Source organism: Cottoperca gobio, chromosome 8 (genome assembly GCF_900634415.1).
Source record: "Cottoperca gobio chromosome 8, fCotGob3.1, whole genome shotgun sequence".
In the NCBI taxonomy this organism is placed as follows: domain Eukaryota; kingdom Metazoa; phylum Chordata; class Actinopteri; order Perciformes; family Bovichtidae; genus Cottoperca; species Cottoperca gobio.
Window position 1 is genome coordinate 17918406 of NC_041362.1, and position 20264 is coordinate 17938669.

Genomic DNA, 20264 nt, shown 5'->3' on the forward strand with positions numbered 1-20264 from the left:
TAACTTGAATAATTCCATTTTATGTTTCTTTATACTTCTACTCCACTACACTTCAGAGGGAAATAATAAGTATTGAATTGAGTAATGAAGGTTGCATTTTATTTGCTATAAATAAAAATTTATTTTTTGACATTTTGTTTTCTTCATTTAAATGTTACATAGTCGTGCCAAGAGGAAATATGGTCAATTATAAGCAGCATTTATTCATGGATATATTCAACACATCAGGTAAGACATATGGCACATATATCACATTCCTCCCACATTATCGTCACACAAAGTCAGATTTAAAAACTTCACAGTAAACATCACAAACAAAGCAATAGGAACATGAACTTTTGAGTGCAGACACACTCCTCCTCCGCGAGTTCCAGGTTCCTAGAAAGGTAGTATTATTACCACCAACAGAGGAGCAACAAGCCCCTGAACCCCCCGAAACAAATGAGGCAGAAACCCACCGAACCCACCAGCCCATCTCAGCTCCCTGCACGACTCTCGTCTGCTCTCCCTGACAGCCCCTGGGAGAGGGTTGCAAGCCCCCCACCACATCAACCACAGTGCTCTGACATGCCTCTCTTCGTGCACATCAAGGTGAACTCCATCTCACGCTGCTGACACCAGGAGTTATACGAGATGTCTGCAAAAATATAGCCACACAGAGAAATACTTTGGAGTCAGTTCATATGTGGCCCTTGATGATTTGATTTTAATCTGAGGTCGGATTCAGACCTCATTACTTGACATTACTTGTCAGACACGTATCTGTAAAATAGTTTAAAGAAAACTGCTTTTTTAGAGCAAGGTTATTCTTTTATTGTCTTCTCAAGAAATGGTGGCAGACTTTTGTTTATTATGAATGTGTGTATTATTCTATTGCAGATCAAATATTTAAGTAGAAATTCCCTCAAAGGGTTTCATTCTTCAATGTGGTTTCTTAGGTTTATTCTGCCATTAGAATATTGTAACTAGCACAACACATTATTTTAAACACTCAGACAGTGACATGAGCAGTTTTGTATTAATCACATTTTATGTAGTATTTGTATGTTCTGGTAAATGTGTTCAGAGGGCGATGCTTCATATCTTTTTAGGAAGAAAAAGGAGAAAATTGTATTGACAAACCACATGCAGCACGATGACGCCTTTATGCCTTTTCTTCTTTTGCCATGAGTGTAAAGCTTCACATGTTCTTAAATTATCATAGTGCACGTAGCCCTTTTCATATTTTTCCTCATTAGCAAGTTAATGTACAACTTTTAAAATGTTTTCAGCACTTAGGAATTAATTCCATTAAATACATTTTTAATCAGTAATTGACAAATGTTAAAAAATGATTTGATACGGGAAAGTTTATCATTAATAAAGACCTTATAAATTACTTGTAAATGGTTATTATTGTAAATATTATTATTGTTATTTTACCCTGAAATCTACCTCCAGATCAGACTTCTTGACAAAATGTCAGCATGTAGTTCAGCGCTTTAGATGAAGTTGGTGAAGAAAGAAAAAATTTCCCTCCACTCACATAAGGAACTGTGGGGGATGGCCAAGTTAACATAAGAGCGCACACATACGCACACAGTGTATTTTGTAATTGGCACCTCAATAGTAAAGGTCCTCATGTTCACATGAGAAAGATGAGATATTCAAACTCCAAGTGATGCTCAGTGTTATAAGTCCACCCACATGAACAGTCATTATATTGGTAAATCTCTCAGTGACACAAGCATTTTGGTCCAACATCTTGACTTTGGTATCACAACACTTTTATTCACAGTGGGTCCCAAACCTAAAGTGTACAGTCGACCAAACAGAGAAGTCATCTTTTTTTTAATAGACATTGCTTGTCACAATAAGGGAAGCAGCAAAGGTACAAAAAATATAAGAAAGTGGCTGAAACAAGGAGGATATTCTGTAAGTTATTCGTTTTTAAATAAGGATTTTTACAAATATTTTGTAAAATCAATGACTCCAATGACTAAAGTCCCGCAATCCTCACCAGCCTTTCAAAATCAAATCTCTTTGTCATGTCATCAGTAGATGGGTGTGAGAAAGAGAAAAGAGAGAAAAGAGTTGCCAGCAACAAAGACACAAGGAACACTCTCAACATTCAGATGCGCTATACAGAGGTAAGATCAGCAACACAGCTGCAATCTCACTGTTATAGTATCAATGTTATATTCAAAGTATTGATTTTTTCTTATGTAGCCACAACTCAATCAACTGGCACACTATAACTTCTTCTGTACAAATTCAAGGTTGTGGAGAATATTATTCTATAGAATTATAAAATCAGGTTACTGAATAAATCCTCTTTATTGCAGAGGCTTATAATCTCCATCATTTACTGGAAAAAAGTTTTGGGGAATAAGTTTTCTAGTCTGCAGCGTACTTCTCTTGAGTTGTTTTCTCTTTCATGTTTACTGTGTGATCTTTTATCATGTTAAAATCAACAAATATCAACGGAATTTTATGAGTTTATTTGCCACATGTTCCGTGGTACATTAATACATTTAACACTGGGTAAATACACTTTATGGATTTGTTTAATTTTGGCAATGAGGTCATAATCTTTACCAAATTGAAAATCATTCTGCCGTTGTTCTGAAGGTCTAAAAAAGGGTCCATGCCGCTCTAATGGCAGTATAGAAGTGTACCACAGTGTCGGTTTAGAAGAAAACACTACAGCCGGATTATTCTCAGTGAAAGCCCTGAAACCTTTATGCAGGTGGCACGCTGTGTTTGCTAAGGAAACCTCAAGCTTTGGCATTGTAACTGAACATGTACCAGCAGGTGTGCGACATCCGAGTATGTGAAGCTCTAAAAGTGACATGAAAGAGATGATTTTTCTCCTGGAGGTTTATTCTGAAGGATTTCTTTAACCTCGTCAATCATCAACTCCCTCAGTCATCACTCAGTCTGCAATGCCGCGGTCGTTCCTTGTCAGGAGTAAAAGGACTCATCTACTCAGGTTATCTAAGGACTCCTATAGACGACACTCCCAGCCCCGAACAGATGCCTGCCAGCCTGAGCAGCATGTGATAGGACAGGACAGGAAGGGTCCTGAAGACGCTGTGCAGCCTTCGTCCCCCATGTTAGGGGTCAAAGACTTTCTGGCTAAAGCCTGCTCACCATGGGATGGGCCGGCAGTCCGGTCTCGCAGCGCACCCAAAGATGATCCTTGGCCTTCAGGTACAAAACACTTTCTGTAGCAGTGACTTTTTCGTGACTCTAAAATTATTACAAGACTCTTTGGATGGCAAGTGTTGTTTATCTCAGTCATAATTGAGACTATCGAGTACTGAATATTCAGGATTTGGGCTGTCACTATATCACATTTTCACTACATGATTTTTGTGGCCAAAATAAATCACAACGACATTATCGTAATATCTATAGAAACTTTGCCTCTTGTGCGTTTCGTCTCTTCTTTAGGCACATGAATTACACTCAAAATACGAGTGTAGGTGGAAGAGAGACTGACTATATATTTAAGAAGTGGTGGATTATTTACACAATATTATCATATGTGTATTATTAACATGATATCAATATGTATTTCTTTAAATATCACTCTTATCGTCAATACCAGTATATTTTGCGACACCCCTATTCAGGATTCATCTCTGTAGATTTAACAAACAAAATACTAAGCTAAGCTAAAAAGGATTCTAACTAAATAAAAGATATCATCATCATCATCATCATCATCACCTTCCTCCTTTCATTTTCTAACAAAAGCCCCTGAGGAGAGCAGAGATGCTCCTCTGCCAGACAGACACCAGGCATCTGAGAGAGAGAGACAGCTGGAGCGACTGGTCTACATGTTACTCAACCACACATCACATACTGACCTCAGATCCCCCGTCAGCGAGTGTCCGCTCTGTGAAAAGGTAGGAGGCCTCTGCATTGTGAGAGTTATGACATGTCCTTACTGTCTGAGTCCTTATCCGCTGCTATAAAGAAAGAGGAAACCAGAGCGAATAACCATAAAAGTAACTGCCATGACACGGGGCCCCGTGTGTAAAAATACATCTGTAAGTGCCGTCTGTGCTGTTCTGTAGGAGTAGGGTTGCAATTCTTCTTCTTGTTGGGCAGAAATTTTGTAAACAAAGTGATCATTTCAAAAAGGTAACTGGTCTGCACTACTTTACTTTTGCTAAGAGTCAAAACTAAGGAGCAAAATAATGCTTATTATTTATGTGCTATTTTCATTCAGGTCTCCGCCTGTTGTGTCAAAAATACATTTTTAATACATTTCAAAATCTCTGCGGCTAACTGTGGATAGAAACATTTCTTATCATCGGTAGTAACACTGACACGAGGTTGCCTGAAACCTTTATCAGGAATGTTTCCACTCAAACACCTGCATTACAGGTTTAAGTAAAATATCGAATCAATTAAGTTGATATTAAATATCAATATCCAATAGCAACATATCAGCTAATAAATGTTTTTATTACATAAACTGATCTCTTACATTTGGTTATTAAATAACTTTTAATAAGTTAAACGTTTTTAATAACTTTTAACTTAAATAACTTAAATAAATATGAAGCTATTACCAGTAGTCTGTTAGCTTAGCTTAGCATAAAGACTGGAAACAGTTAGCCTGGCTCCGTGAAATGGTGCCAAAAAGCGAGTTTTTGTTCCGTCCCAGTACTGCCTCCCCGGTGGGGATACGGCCAGTGAATCCCGCGATTGGTGAGAACAAGTCAATGTGTTTTCTCGTTTCTGCCACGTGCCGGGATCATGGATGTAATGTTGACCCTGAGTCTGCCTGGTCAGGCAGCTGTACTTCTTCTCCCTCTGTACTGAGGCAGACTGGAGCTACAGTGACTCACTATCACCTCTAGAGGAACAAGTGGTATTACAGACTGGACGGAGCGCAGCTAGCTGTTAGCATGCTAACTTCAGCAGCTATCTCTGCAACACAACACTTTGACATAACGTCAACAGTTACATCTTCACATTCTGTTGATAATGTTAGTTCATTGTTTTGACGTTTTAAGTTTAAATTCTGGCATATTTTACACATTGAACCTTTTTTTTTTTTTACCATAAATTTGTAAAAAAAACAATTTACCATTTTGCAGTGATACATGTCTGACTGTTTCCTGGTTCTCAGTAGTTGCGAGGCAAGCAGCAGCGACTCCAGGAAGTTACTGATCCCAGCCCATGGATGTATTATAAGAACTGGATACCGGACCTGAAGATGCCTTTTTAAATCGCTTTTATATTACTTATTTACAAATATAAAACCTTCGTGAATCAAAAATTCATAATAGAAAGAGTCATAATGGACTGTTTTCATTTCGAGGTGTGCCGTCAACAGTTTTACAAATGTCTCTTTTGCAATGGTGGTCTATGGGGAAAATGCTTTTTGGGCCGCATGGGGATTTCCCACTGCAATACCAAAAGTGGCCACTGGGAAGCAAGGCTGAGCGGCGGCGCCGTTTCCACCCTAGAAATAGTAAAAGTGAGCTTTAGGAGAGCTGGTAGACAGTTTTTGTCACTGTTGGACAGAGCCATGCTAGCTGTTTCCCCCTGTTTCCAGTCTTTATGCTAAGCCAAGCTAACCGGCTGCTGGCTGTAGTTTCATATTTGAAGTACAGACTTTAGACAGTGGTATCATTCTTTGAATAATTTCTTTTCACTCTCTCCTCCTTTAGTCTCTTTCAGAAGTCTTACCATCAGGAGGTGGCCTGCAGACTCATCTTCACAACACCCTCTCTGTCCCTTTGATAAGATCACCCTCTGCCAGCGACGTGCCCCATGAGCCCGTTGGCTTTAGAGCATTAGGCAGCTACGGTAGAGCTAAGGTACAGCGCAGTGAGAATAATAATATATAAGAGAAATAGTTTCATCAGACACTGAGAACATCAATGATATCCACATCATGTGCTGTACTACTTTTTATTACCATTGCCCATATTACTCTCAATATAATGTACTTTTCTATACTATATACTATACTCTATACTAAATTTATCTTTTACTGCTAATATTAATTTTTTGCACTGGGGTTAGTATTACTTCTTATGCTTGATAGGTGTACTCTTGTTTGTATTCTTATGTCGTCATAATTCATACCTCTATTTTAGTGTAGTTATTTTACTAAATTTTACTCTTATTACTATTTGCACTGGAGCTCTATATAAACTTTATTATTAGTACTCTATTGTGTTTTTGTAAAATTCTTATGTTGTTGTCATTTTCATGATTTTTGAGCAATCTCTGGTGTATCTATCTTTCTGTCTTATCTTATCTTATCATCTTCAGTGAAAACACATGACTCATCACGAGTTCTGAGTTCTGAAACATTGGTTTGTCCTCATGTCTGCGTCAGCGTGAACATGTGTTTGTGATTCCAGGAGCGTAACTTTGGCTGCAAGGTGTGCGGAAAGGCCTTCAAGCGCTCGTCCACCCTGTCCACACACCTGCTCATCCACTCAGACACGCGGCCCTACCCCTGCCAGTACTGCGGAAAAAGGTTCCACCAGAAGTCAGACATGAAGAAGCACACCTTCATACACACAGGTCAGTGAACACAACAGTAAATTAACCAGGTTGTGAAATGCTGAAACTCCTACTCTCATGGTTGGATTACTGCCCAAAGTGTCAGGGACCCCTCTGGCCTTCACCTACAAAATGTCACTCAAAGAGACACGTACCAACCAGGAGATGCTAAATGACCACATAGAGACCAAAACAACTACAAAGTGACACAAAGAGACTCACAACGACTGTGAAAAGGGCCAAAACAACCACAAAAAGAGGCTCAACAAAGTCTGTGCATCTTGCTCAGAGACGTTGTGGGGCCTTCGGCGTGTCTGTGCCCAGGGGGCCCATTGTTTAATAATCCACCCATGCCCCTGTAACATTGTGTACCTTCTCCCTCAGGTGAGAAACCACATGTGTGCAAGGTGTGCGGTAAAGGATTCAGCCAAAGCTCCAACCTCATCACCCACAGCAGAAAGCACAGCAGCTACCGGCCGTTCATCTGCCTCCGCTGTCAGCACAGCTTCCTGCGCAGGGTTGACCTGCAGCGCCACCAAGAGACACAGTGTGACTATGCAGACATGTACTCTCAAAACTGAGTCCTCGAAGCAACGCAGTTGCTGGCTAAACTGTGTGAAATGGCATTTGTAAATAATTTTCAATCATTCATAATTGCAAAAGTCGGAAAGAAATGCATCAAGTAATGGCTTTCAGGCTGGGAAACGGAGGGTTAATAAAACTTGATTTATTGTGTAAGAACGTATTTCCTCTTCTTGGTTTTGAGTTTAAAGGCTCCTTTGTTTGTGTGATAGATTTGTGCGTTTTTGAAGCATTCTTTCAGGAAACACATTGCCAAAAGTTATTTCCTTTTCTCTTCTGCTTTCACCTGCCGGACACGCTTCCTCTACCTTCCTCATTCCCTAGAAACTCTAATTTAAACTTATCCATTCACATTCATCGTAACAATTTGGGCTATTTTTCCCCGGATGTGCCGGGCATCTTAGAGGAGCGTCATCCAATCACGTTGTGTATTTTTTCAGGAACTATTTTCCTCAGAAAGCTGTGATTGCAGTTTGTGTGCATGTGTGTGATTTTCCCATTATTGAATAAAGTCAGCATCCTGACAACACCTCAGCTGGGCTCCTGACAGACATGACTGATGATGAAACAATCACAGGATGTACATGGACTACTGCATGAACAGGAGGTCCATGTTGAAATTACTTTCAAAAAATTAAAGTTTTGAATAAAATCCCATACATGTGAATTCTTAGTACTATTTCTACAGCAAATCCGGTCAACATTACATTAAACAACTCTGATTAAAGCTGCACTAATCAATATTTTCATGTTAACAATAGACTGCACGTAATGTGAAAGGGGTTGCTCATATTGATGAACCCACAGAGAATGAACACCCAACTTTGTCACCCTCAGCTCTACGTAGCATTTTACCATCATTCAACTAATTGTGGTTGTTTTATGGATTAAACGTTAATGTTTTGTGTCCCTCTGACTGCTCTCATTAGGGTGTTTTTCCCCTCAGGCAGATATTTTCTTTTGCAAAAAAGCTCTTAAAAAACCCAATGTACACTTCCTGCTCAGCACCAAATGGCAGACAAACAAAGTTAGCAATTAGCTTGTGAACATAATGGGGCATTTAGCAGCTTAGAGTATTTCTCTCAGGAGTTAGCAGAGACCAAAACAGCCAAAACAAGAGAGAACATTGAATTTGGCATTTGGCCTGAGGTCTGAACTCTCTGAGTGCTCTTCTAGTTTTGTTTGGGTTGCATGTGGTTTGAGAGTGAAACAGCAAGTAGTCAATGTGGATCTCAGCTTGTTTAAGGCATTTTATTGGCCACATAAACACAAAACAGTTTACATCCAGATACATGCAGTTTCCAGCTGATTGACAGTTACAACACAAATAGTGAAAATGACTCTGTAAAAACAATAACTCATCAAACACTCCGTTCCTCTTTGACCTCGTGTCCCGTCTCTAAAGGCGATGATGATGAACTTTCTGTTTGAGTCACTCCAACAGAGTTCAATCCAGATAAGCATCTCTCCACGGGATGATTTGATGCCCCTTTTGAAATGAGTTGATGCAGAATGGCTCGCAGCACCAAACAACTTTCCACAATGCGGCGATGAGTGAGTGCTACTGTATTTACATTGTTTCTGTCCTCTTGCATTTCTGCTGCACGGCGATGAACGATGGCGGAGAAGTGCACAAACGTGGCTCTGCACACACACGAGCAGCTGTGCTCGCTCACACACACACACAAGCTGTTAGAAACCTCTGTGCCAGTTCTCCATTCTCAGATTTACAGGAAATCCTGAGAAAGAGATAAAACAATGAAACTGTCGGCGTTGAAATCTGCAGGTGCTCGCCTAATGCTGATATATTTTCTGAAACTTCCGGTGCTTCTAACCACAAGTTTATTTATAATAACACCACTTTGAAAGATTTGGATGGTACTTTATTGCAAAGAACTCCCAGACCACAAATGTAAATAGTAATATAAGATAAGTACCAAAAGTCAGTATATTCCTTCAATGGAAGCCCAAAATGGCTGTCCCAGTACATGTGTTATTAAAGTATTTCTTTAAAATGTTTTATTGAATTGATTTAGTTTTTTCTGAAAGAGGTGGCAGCAATAACAGAATTCAAATAAGGGCCAAAAATGTGACGGTGAACAGTGACACTGATCTGTGACATAGCCATCGATGGAAAATGTATAATATGACCCGTTGCATGAGACTCATATAACCTGGAGCCCTGAGTAAAGGAAACAAGTATGATATGATTAGTTATTATTCACACTGTTCCCCAAGTCCAGACAGGAGTCTGTGGGATTCTGATAACTGCTCTGCTATCAGCCAACATATATAGTATGAGGTCATCTGATGATGCAAACACTCTTTCATTATAATGTTTCTATATTCCAACAGGATAAATTCCCCCATACATGCTAGTGTATACATTCAAGAATAGTAACATAGTAACTAAGTAATACATTTTTGGATTCCCCTTTAAAACATTGCTCCACTGATTTAGCAATGTACTTCTGTAACAATGTCGGAGTATCAAAGTATCAAATTGGATGCAGCAGAACCGGAGATATTCTTTTTTTCCCAAGCATGTTTCTTCCTTGTCGGCGACATTACCCATAATGCAACTTCACTGTCAAAAGTTCAGTCGGAGATTGGGGCGTGCTATGCTAGCAGCGGCTAATGTAGCGTCAAGTCTTAAGCCTCAAGCAGAAATCCGGGGCGGGCTACAGAGGTCTCATAACCTCACATTTCTAACTCAACATCAAAGTAGCCACAACTGACTCAAGTGAGGTCACTTGAGACAATGTATCAGACTTCACGCAGCCACAAAAAGCTTTAAACCCTTTTTTCCACATATTCAGTTGTACTGCCCAAACAACTTTGGGCAATAGTTTGTTCAACACCTATGAACAAACTTTGATGTGTAAACGTTCCCCTTTAAATGAGCGGCCTCATCAGACCTTACCTCTACAGCAAGCTGGAGGACTGATGAGACGGTGACAGTCGATTCCAGATTGTGAGGCCTTCTTGAGTTTGGTTTGTTAAGTGACTTTCTCCTCCAAGTGGTGCTGGACATGCCCCTTCAAAATATATAATTATATCTCTTTATAATGTCTCCACACGACCACAGATGGAAAATACCACAGTTAATAGTGTTTAGTGTGCAAACAAGACAAAAACACAGTAGGTAGCGCATGTATTTTGCCTGATTCTGGATAAGTAGCCAAAAATCCCCAAGTTCCCCCAAATCATCCTGCTGAAATAACAGTTTGAAAAGTGTTTGTAAACTGACTATGTGTGGAATTACTATTGTGTTACATTCATCAGTGATTAAAATCAGCAAAACAGATATAAATGGATATGATGAGAATGACTTTGAATCTGTCCACATCACATGTCAAAGGACCTGGACATTGAATCGTACAATCGTATGACTTTGGATTTTGGATGATAATGTATTTTTGCAGCATAATTTTTCAGTGCATAAGGAAGCTAGTCTCATTACCTGTGTAAGTATAGATGCACCACAGCCCCCCCATCAGACTGACACCCATCACAAAGGCAGCGCAGACAATTCCCATCACCAGTCCTGTCTGCAGCCCGGAGCCTGGAGACACAGTGTACATGAGGGAGTGTGAACACTGTCACAGCAACATTAATAAAAATGACCAAATATGATACTCACTGCTGTGCTCTGGGTCTGGAGTGGCCACTTGGGAGACACTAAGTCTCTTGTTTCTTTGGCCAGCAGGGGGCCTCAGCAGTTTGGGTGCCAGTGAACTAATAGGCTGGGTGACCACCATGGGCCTGGAGAGGTTTCTGATCTCACACTGAGATGAAACACAGGAACACAACAGATACGACGTGTTTATTAGTGAGCTTTAGAGCTGCTGGTAGGCTGATGGTGTTACCTTCAGACTGAGCCAGGACAGCTGTTCCTCCCTGTTTCCAGTCTGTATGCTAAACTAATCTAATCTAACCGGCTGCTAGCTGTAGCCTTACATTCAGCATTCATACAAATGAGTGGTATAAATCTTCTCATCTAACTATTGACAAAAAAGTGTTGTCAAACTATTAATGTTCCATGTTACTGCATTTAAAAGGATGATTTATTCTGCACTAGTTTAGTGCTACAAAATAAGGCTGTTGTGTGTTAAATGCTTCTTTACCTGATGTCTGGATGATCCAGACACAAGTGGAGGGATACGTAGGCCGTCCTCACAGTCCTTATTTTCTGTTTCCCTCGTGGATTCCCCTCTTTTTGAGTCAGAGATACACAGACGAAGGCTGCAGTGGAGGAACTGTATAGAGTTATTAAAAACTGGTCGCAGGATGAAACTAAATCTCAGGGGCTGAATCTCCTCCTCCTCTCCCATACTTGCAATACTCTTCTTCATCCTTTCTGGTGCTTCTCTTATGTTAACTTTGTGTCTGAGTGGGACGTGTCCATCTATCTCTTCGTTTTCCTCTTCCTGTTCACTATCACCTTCGTCCTCTCCATCTTCCTCTTCATCATTCGTCTTTGCAGCGAGGGTCATCGAGGGGTCTGAGGAACAGCCGTCGCTCATGACAGTCCAGAAACCAGACTTTTTGGGGTCTGATAGAGGAGAGACCGCACATGATTTCACCTCCACGACATCTATGAAGGGCCCTTTGGCTGAAATCTGCAGTCGGACAGATAACAAAAGAGTGAAGACGTAATTGTAATTGAATGTTTTGGCTGGATGTCTGATATGAACAGGATCAAAGGAATGTAATGATGAAATTACTGTTTGCTGGTAAGAGATTAAGTGCAGAGTAGAAGAGGCAGGTTATAGAAGCAGAGGCAAGAGGGACAGGTTGGAATAAACTATTACCAAGTCTCAGTGTATTTATGAAATACTTTTCTTTGGGAAAAAAAGGATTATTGAAATTCCGGGGGGGGGGGGGGAGAGGAGGATGTCCACCTGTTGTCCTCCTAAGGACAGGATCTCTTCAATCAATTTAATGCACTTAAAGGCCCGGTACACCCACACAGGGGTTTTCAGTTAGTCTGCCTGACATACCTCTTCTCAGGACTGTGTGGGCGTGTATAGACTAATTGATTGACACCTTCCTGAGTCTCCTGTTAGCTTTGTTGCACCTGTAAAGGTGGACCAAACTACACCTGAGCAGAGGTCTAATCAGCCAGAATAACTGAAAACACCTGTGTGGGTGTTCAGAGGCTTTAATGTCTTTCATGATAAGCTGTTGTTGTCCAAAACACGTAAAACGATGCTCAATGTAGGAACAATCAACCAATCAACAACCAGAATACAGTATTGAAATTGCATTGGTCCAATGATCATTTCCAAATTTCATCTTCAACTCTGTATACCACTGTATTGTACGCCAGTGTGACAAACTGGCAGTAAAGCGATATATAGAGTAGAAAATTAGAAAAGAAACGTGCAAAGTGCAAATTACAAACTATACACACACACACACACACACACACACACACACACACACACACACACACACACACACACACACACACACACACACACACACACACACACACACACACACACACACACCTCAACATAGACACGTTGGTCTGCAGTTATGACACAGGGGCCAATCCGCCTCTGCTCGTAGCTCTCAGTGACAAAAAGCTTCAAAAGAAGAACAGGCCCAGATCTGTGTCTGGGTGTCGGTAGGTTGCTCAGTCCTGGATCAGGCCCCTGACCCCCGGGTGCCCAGGGGAGCAGCCCTGCCTGAGGAGTGTTTACATTGACAGATCCAAGGAGGGTGGGGGCTGCAGCCAAACAGCTGAACTGAGAGGAGGAAACAAGATGTTACAGGAAATGTTTAATGAATCATAGAGAAGACTTATTGGAAGTAAATGAAGGTATATAAGTATACAAATATCTCACATGTATGCCTAATGGACTTCTGGTCTCATTGAGTGCCAGAATGGTCTGAGGCCTGTCTCTCCATAATAACACCTGACAAGAGAGGATGGAGAAGAGGGACACAGAGTGGTGAACTGTATAGCTACAGTATGTAAATCCCATTTTAGGGGCTCTCCCCCTGAACAGCACAAGGTATACTCGTAAACGGTTAACGCAAGATTACAGGTTCAAATGACCATTCTCTATTGATATTAGTAATGCTACATTTTTAGGTCTGCTGCTGTTTTCTTGTTCACAAATAATATTAATCCTAATTTTTATGCAGATGACACCCAGCTAAATGTATCAGTAAACAAGACAATAGTGATCTTGTTAACATGTCTTGTTGTCAAGATTCTGATGTCCAACGATTTCCTGCAACTAAACAGCAACAAAGCAAAGATCATATTAACTCCTCACAGCGCATCCGTATTAACCTTGGCAGGTACATCTTAAACCTGTGGCTAGATATTTGGGGCTCCTATCAACTATTCAGTTTTGATGCTAAAGTCAAGTAAATTGTACGTTCCTGCTTTCTGCATGTAAAAAACATTGAATATGCTTTGCTAACCTGGAAAAATCTATCCGTGCTTTTATTTTATCCCTTTTGGACTGCTGCAACTTGAGTTGTATGATTATTATAGTCAACAACACAAGAGGAAAGATGCATTTATTTTTACATTATAGACACATTTTTCCTTCAGTTTGCCATTACACCTTCTGCCTCTTCTACTTTTCTGAAATCACTCCATATCTCCCCTCCTTCCAACATCCTGCCTCTAAACCTTCTCTCACTTAATTGGCCTCTTTGCTGCACCACATTTTGAATCTTCAACTCTGCACTGTTCTGGTCATAATGACCTGAGGTCATGAGTCTCACAGCAGGCAATTTCCATTTAACACAATTTCAAGTGTCCATTATGTGCTTTGTGTTCTTGTTTTTCCTCTGCTCTCATTCTGTTTCTGCCGTTTTCTACTTCTCAAACCACATCTCAAATTTTCTCTGCCTCTCTTGGTTTATGTAAATTATTTTAACAATGATTACATCAACTTTAAAATCTCACAGAATTCTATAAAAGCTGAGTAAAAAAAAAGAAAAGATAATTTGAATGTATTTATCGAATAAAGTAAATAAATTGAATTTGGTCAAATATATTTAACACAGGGTTTAATAGACCACAAATAATTAATATAATATATCTCTAAAACATTGTGTCAAAGTGTCCACTTTCTGTTCTCACCATGTTTTTGTACTGCACCCCTCGAGGCTGTCCCAGGAGCAGACCCTCAGTCCCACAGGAAATGACTGGGAACACCAACAGGAAATGACTCCCATTGGACTGCGCCTGGCATGTCGAGTCTCGTAGAGTCACAGCAGCCAAAGGGACAGACAAGCTCTGAAGGAGAAAACTAATGTGAGATAACGTAACTTTCAAATAGATTAATCTTGGTGTATAACTGGAAAGATGTACACGTAGTTATCGATAACCACGAGTGCTGTAAATGATGCATTTAACAAGACTAAGAGTCTAACTGCGTCTGTGAGGCTGCAGTCTGACACAGTGGTGTTTTGAGCTAAATGCATAGCAACATGCTCACAATGACAATTAGGGCTCTACCAAATAGTTTGAAGCTTCTTTCATAACGTTGCCCTTTGAATGCTATATTAACATTTGAATGCAGCTTTTTCCCCTGCATGCGTTTAACCTGGTACTTCTGCACAGTTGCAGATCAATAAAACCTGGGCTATGTTCAAAAGCTAGTAATTAACTTTGTGTGTCTGCTCTTAAGTGCCAGTTAACTAGCATACAGTGGGTGAATAAAACAGTTTCTTTTGTTGTTGCTGAAAACAGCTGTTTATTGTTGGAAACCATTGACTGTATAAAGGAAGTGGGAATAGTCACCCTGTCGTGACACATTAGTTTGTTGACTACTGTTTTGAAGCCATGAGTTTTGCATTTTGACCATCACCATCTTGGTTCTTTAGAGCCAAAAGCGACCATAAGTGCCTGGAGCTGAAGAAGAGCGAGGCCCCGGGGGACGCTCAGTACTGTTAGCATAACAAGCCCTAAGTTACCTGCTAACACTAGCCCTAATCAAGCCCCTGATGTCGCTGCTTGCTAGAAACAAGGTCGATGAGACTGAACCAAAACAGTAAACTAAACAGAATGGAAAACCGAAAGAGTTTTCCATCCTGTGGAAACACTCGGTAGAGCAGAAGGGAACTGCAAAGTCGGGTGATAATTCTTTATGTCGGCATTTGATCAATCGTTGGTAAAAAAGATTAGAGCAGCATTAAATATGACTTGTTGTACATGTTCAAAATAAATTCCGAAAGTAGCAAATAAAAAATGCAGTATATTTCGATTATAGTTAAGTTTGTTGCAAATTTAAAAGCTTTGATTTGATGTGGAGTGCTACAAAGCACTCCACATCAAATGACTGCTCGGCAATATGGTCTTTGTAAAACCACTGGATCTATCAAGTTGTGGTAGCCTGCGTCTCTCTTCAGGAATTGTTTACATCCAACACTGGATCTAATACTGAGGTATGAAGACCTGCAGGATGTGTTGGTCTATGGTCACACTGAGGCGTCCGTCCTCACACTGCACCGTAAAACTCTCTCGGTCTCCTCCTGCTCGGCCTCCGCCGCTCAGCCACTGCCTCAGCCTGCGCTCCTCCGCCCAGGGAGGCCTCACAAAAAGAGGATTCTTCACTGCAACCACGTCTGTGGTGCAGACAGAGAGGAGACACAGAGACAGCCATGCGGCGACATTATATACTCTCACTTCAAAAGCCTTCATTCAACATATATGATGAAATATTCCACTTTCATTTCTCATCCCTCCATTTGAAAAGGGACACAAAATACCAAGCAAATCATTCTGTACATAAAGGAAATGAAATGGGGTGGATTTTAAAATAAAACTGAAACGTTCAGGTCACTCACACAATGATGGAAACAAGAGACAGACCTGTCACGCCACCAGCCAGCTGGATCACAAAGCGATTGGCCAGGTCAGCCTCAGTGTATGAGGTCACCTTGGTGTAGCCACTCTCACGGGCCCAAACAAGAAGGTCAGATATGGTGGACAGGTCAGAGTTCAGTGCACTGGACAGGGTCAGGTCAGGCTCAGGTGGGTAGGGTGGGGATACACTGTTGGAGGACTACAGAGAGAGAGAGAAGACAGATACATAGACAGCATGACAAGTACGTAATCAAGTACAATCAGGTACTAGACAAGAACGTGTTACGCAACATGTGAAAAACATAACAAACACTTTGTTGAAACAGGAGTACATGGTTTAATTGTTGAGGACTATTTTCTTCCGCGTATTAATGCGCATTTGATGCGCTAATGAATATTTACAGCAGCAAGACAGTGTATGAATTGACTCAAAATGAACTACAGTGTGTGCGTTCATGGTAATAAAGGAACATGTCACTGCAACACTGTGACTCACTGGTGTGTTTTTAATAGTTTTTGGACAACAATAGATCTCAGTCAATACTTGCTACAATGTTGGTTTTGGTCATTTCAATAAGTTGTTGACAATAATAACAATATAGAATAACTTCCCTATCCATCCATCATCTGTAATCGCCTATTGCTAGAGTCGTGGTGGATGTAGATCTGATGTCTAACAACTCTCCAGCAGTTGACAGATTCAGATATGAAGAAGAGTTGGGGCCCTTACATGAACAGAGATATGACCCCGGACACCATGAGCCATAATGGCCCAGTTGACGGGCACAGAGCTGCTGAGAATCAACACAACTGTCTGGGGTTTTGAGTTGGCCACTAGGGGCAGAAGAGAGACAATCACCTCCACTTGGAGAGAACTGAAGGAGACAGAGAGACAAGAGTTAACGTTGCATGGCTGCACAATGGCCACACAGTTCATGCTCTTGCCAGGACTTCCCAAGGCTGCATGTTCTCACCCACAGAGCCCTGAACCCGCTGAATGGAGCTTGATCACATGGACTTCAGGGCTGAGCCCACCTGCTGGTCTGTCAGCGCAGCCCTGCACTTCCTGTGGCTGCAGCTCAGAGGTCACGTAGTTGTGAGAAAGGAACATGGACTGCAGATGACACACAGGAGGCAGGGTGGGATCTGTGATATGGAGACATGCAAGAGGGAAGTTTTTTTTTTTTTCACAAGATCTTTCTCCACAATCTGTCCAACCTGAACCTACTGCTATGTCTGGTGAGAGGGGAGATAAGATAGCATGACCTGAATTTTAACAGATGCTTAAGTTAAAGCAAAAGGTGAAAATGTTGTTAAATGCATTTGTTTGCTTTCTTGTAGAGAGTGAAATAAGATGATTGATAACACTCTCAGACAAAGGATTGTTCACAATCTTCTCATCAAGAAAGTATTTAATGTCTTCACAAGAAAGGAAATACACGTATTTACAAATGTCAAACTATTACTGCAACCTTTTTTTTTTTCAATCAAGCAAAAATATTATCTATGTTTTTTATTTGTATCGTTATTTTTATATAAATATGCAGTAAACCTGAGTTAAAACTGTTTAAATGATTCATTGTGAATGGAATTCAAAACTTTTCTAAAGCTTACACACAAACTACCATCAATTCATCATCACTATGATATTTGGTTTCGTGGTTGCTCACCTTCTCCCAGTGGGACGTAGACTCGATTTCCATGTGTTGTGTGCGTCAGAGAAGACAGGTTGCCGTGGTGCTTCAGAGCCCAGCGGTGCAGAGCATGTGGATGAAAAGGCAGTGAACGCACCGTTTGGACATTCAAACGCAGGGTGCGGGAGTGCACGCTGGAGTTTGAAGATACCTAGCAGATAAGGCCAAAGAAGAACATTTCAGGGGAAAGACATTAATGGAACATAAAAACTGTAAATCAAATCAAATGAGAACTGGTAGTGACATTGTGGATGTCATATCAGATGGGCTGACCTGCACCAGCACTGGGAGGTTGGGGGTCAGTCTCTCAGCCTCCAGCCACCAGCTGACTGGGAGCTTGGAGCTGAGCAGCAGGTGGAGGACTCTGAGAGGTGAGGGGGGCAGAGACAAAGGCTTCAGCAACACTGTCACCTGCACACAGAAGAGGATGATGTGGTTATATATATATTTACATAAATATTGTTAGTTAAATAATTAAAATGGAGTATGAAAATAATTTTTTTATATTCTTCCTTTAACCTCCATTCAGTTGGTACAAAAGCAAAATGCTTTTTATTTATTTCCTTCACAATCAATCAGTTAATCAAATGAATTCAATAATTAATTAATTAATTTGTTGAACATATTATTGGTCAAAGGACAAGTATAAAGCTTAAACGTTATATTTATTTTTATTTCATTTGACCTGCTTTAAATAGCCTGCTGTTGATAGTTACACTTATAGCACAGGATCATGTTTTATAAATTGATCATAGTGTATGTTTTGTTTGTAAAATATTCATCTGCAAAGTAACTAATAGGCTAACTAAAGCTTTTAAATGAATGTAGTGGAATAAAAAGTACAATATTTCGCTCTGAAATGTAGTGGAGTAGGGGGATAAATGAGCAATTAAAAGAAAAATAGGCTACTCAAGTAAAGTACAAGTTCCTTAAACGTGTACTTGAGTAAATGTACTTTCCAACACTGCCATACTCTTAAACGCAGTTTGAGCTCATCACCTTGTTTTCTGGGCTGTGTGTTACTCTCCCCACTGCAATAACATGAGTTTCCTTGTCCCCGCGTTCTCGAGCAGCACAGCCCGGACCAGCCTCAAACCTCTCCAGCAGACCCTGAACAGGGTGTAGCGCCCCCACTGGTGCCACCGAGCATCGCACCTGCACACTTTGAGCTGAGGAGGAACAGCAGCCCATGTTCTGAAATGAGTTTTAGTTTCTCCATACACTCTAAAAACAAGGAAAATATACAAACAATATATGTACCATGTGTTTTGAGGAACTTAGAAATATTACCCTGGCAAAACGTTTTTCTTTGTCACCTGTTCTTAAGTCATAAGCACTGGAAAGAAAACTATTTAGATCAGACTTAGAAAAGGGCCTCTCAAGGCTTCCGTACTGATGAGTGCCAATGCTGAGTTTAAATCCCTGCCGGAGGGGACTTGAACATTTCCCAGAAGAAACTCTGTAACAATGTTCCCTTTCGGTCTGACACTTAAAATAAAGAGCTTTGACTTGTGGCTTCTTGAATAGAGGAAATATAACATTTGATACTTTTTTAATGTCTTCACAACACAGATATCATTTCTGTTGGTCTTAAGATATTTGGGTGCAATGTTGACGAGATCACTGATGTTCTTACCAGTCGTTCTCTTCCAGAGCAGGAGACAGAAGACGGTCCATCCGACCCCCGACAGTGAAGGCATCATGAACATTTCACTACTACACTGACTTACTGTGATGACCCCTCTTGCAACATCCTAGTGAACAGAAACAGGCAATATGACATACAGTACAAACCACATTATGTGATACATTAGCTCGTCTTCATGTTGACTCAGCCACTGGTTATCACAATATGTAGTTCTGAAAAATAAATTATCTTCTCAAATGTGGGAATTGTAATGCTCTCCTTCTCATGCATGATTGTAAAATAGATATATTTAGGTTTTGGACTGATTGTTATGGATGCCCAGGATGCTTCAATAGCGGCCTTTAGCTCATTAGCATTGTTGGGTCTGGTGTCTTTCAGCTTCTTCTTCACAATACCCCACATATTCTCTATGGGGTTCAGGTCAGGGGAATTGGCAGGCCAATCGAGGACAGTAATGCCATGGTCAGTACACCAGTTACTGGTGGTTTTGGCACTGTGGGCAGGTGCCAGATCATGCTGGAAAATGAATTCCTCATCTCCATAGAGCTTTTCAGCAGACGGAAGCATGTAGTGCTCTAAAATCTCTTGGTACACAGCTGCATTTACTCTGGGCTTGATGAAACACAGTGGACCAACACCAGCAGCTGACATGGCTCCCCAAACCATTGCTGACTGTGGGAACTTCACACTGGATTTCAAGCAACTTGGATTTTGCTCCTCTCCAGCCTTTCTCCAGACTCTGGCGCCTTGACTTCCAAATGAAATACAAAACTTGCTTTCGTCTGAAAAGAGGACTTTGGACCACTCTGCAACTGTCCAGTGCTTCTTTTCCATAGCCCAAATCAGACGCTTCTTCCGTTGTCTTGAGTTCAGAAGTGGCTTGACCATGGGAATACGGCTATTGTAGCCCATTTCCCGGACACGTCTGTGAACAGTGGCTTTTGATACCTGGACTCCAGCTTCAGTCCACTGTCTTTGA

The 20264-nt window shown here is 40.8% G+C and overlaps 2 protein-coding genes across 4 annotated transcripts in view; one reads left to right on the plus strand and one right to left on the minus strand.

Annotated features, from left to right (window-relative positions):
• The first annotated feature begins 1786 nt into the window (after nt 1-1786).
• On the plus strand, nt 1787-7257 carry LOC115012453 (zinc finger protein Gfi-1b-like). 2 transcript variants are annotated; one of them, XM_029438075.1, is made up of 7 exons: nt 1787-1914; nt 2041-2129; nt 2908-3192; nt 3742-3893; nt 5673-5822; nt 6375-6540; nt 6904-7257. In XM_029438075.1, the coding sequence occupies exons 3-7, from the start codon at nt 2925-2927 to the stop codon at nt 7098-7100; spliced, it is 933 nt and encodes a 310-aa protein (XP_029293935.1). In that variant the 5' UTR covers nt 1787-1914; nt 2041-2129; nt 2908-2924; the 3' UTR covers nt 7101-7257. The 2 variants fall into 2 exon arrangements, with proteins under 2 accessions (XP_029293935.1, XP_029293936.1); XM_029438076.1 differs by lacking the exons at nt 1787-1914; nt 2041-2129 and having other exon boundaries at nt 2385-3192.
• Nucleotides 7258-8327: 1070 nt separating this feature from the next.
• The window catches only part of engl (endoglin, like), a 15780-nt gene continuing 3843 nt past the window's right edge, over nt 8328-20264 (minus strand). The window contains exons 2-17 of one of the 2 annotated variants that reach the window (XM_029436849.1): nt 19274-19391; nt 18637-18806; nt 17911-18048; nt 17614-17788; nt 16918-17089; nt 16674-16818; nt 15950-16142; nt 15533-15702; nt 14216-14371; nt 12957-13028; nt 12618-12857; nt 11229-11723; nt 10745-10889; nt 10565-10666; nt 10025-10139; nt 8328-8840 (exon numbers count right to left, since the gene is read on the minus strand). In XM_029436849.1, the coding sequence (XP_029292709.1) occupies nt 10027-10139; nt 10565-10666; nt 10745-10889; nt 11229-11723; nt 12618-12857; nt 12957-13028; nt 14216-14371; nt 15533-15702; nt 15950-16142; nt 16674-16818; nt 16918-17089; nt 17614-17788; nt 17911-18048; nt 18637-18806; nt 19274-19346 (2559 nt within the window). In that variant the 5' untranslated portion in view covers nt 19347-19391 and the 3' untranslated portion in view covers nt 8328-8840; nt 10025-10026. Of the gene's footprint in view, nt 8841-10024; nt 10140-10564; nt 10667-10744; nt 10890-11228; nt 11724-12617; nt 12858-12956; nt 13029-14215; nt 14372-15532; nt 15703-15949; nt 16143-16673; nt 16819-16917; nt 17090-17613; nt 17789-17910; nt 18049-18636; nt 18862-19273; nt 19392-20264 lie in introns of those variants that run through there. The other variant, XM_029436850.1, reaches the window with a different exon arrangement.

Bases quoted from the DNA above. Each gene is read 5' to 3' on its own strand.
- LOC115012453 (XM_029438075.1), top strand. From the start codon at position 2,925: ATGCCGCGGTCGTTCCTTGTCAGGAGTAAAAGGACTCATCTACTCAGG. The intron at 3,193-3,741 runs GTACAAAACACT...TTCTAACAAAAG, and splicing joins AGATGATCCTTGGCCTTCAG to CCCCTGAGGAGAGCAGAGAT. The intron at 5,823-6,374 runs GTACAGCGCAGT...TTGTGATTCCAG, and splicing joins GCAGCTACGGTAGAGCTAAG to GAGCGTAACTTTGGCTGCAA.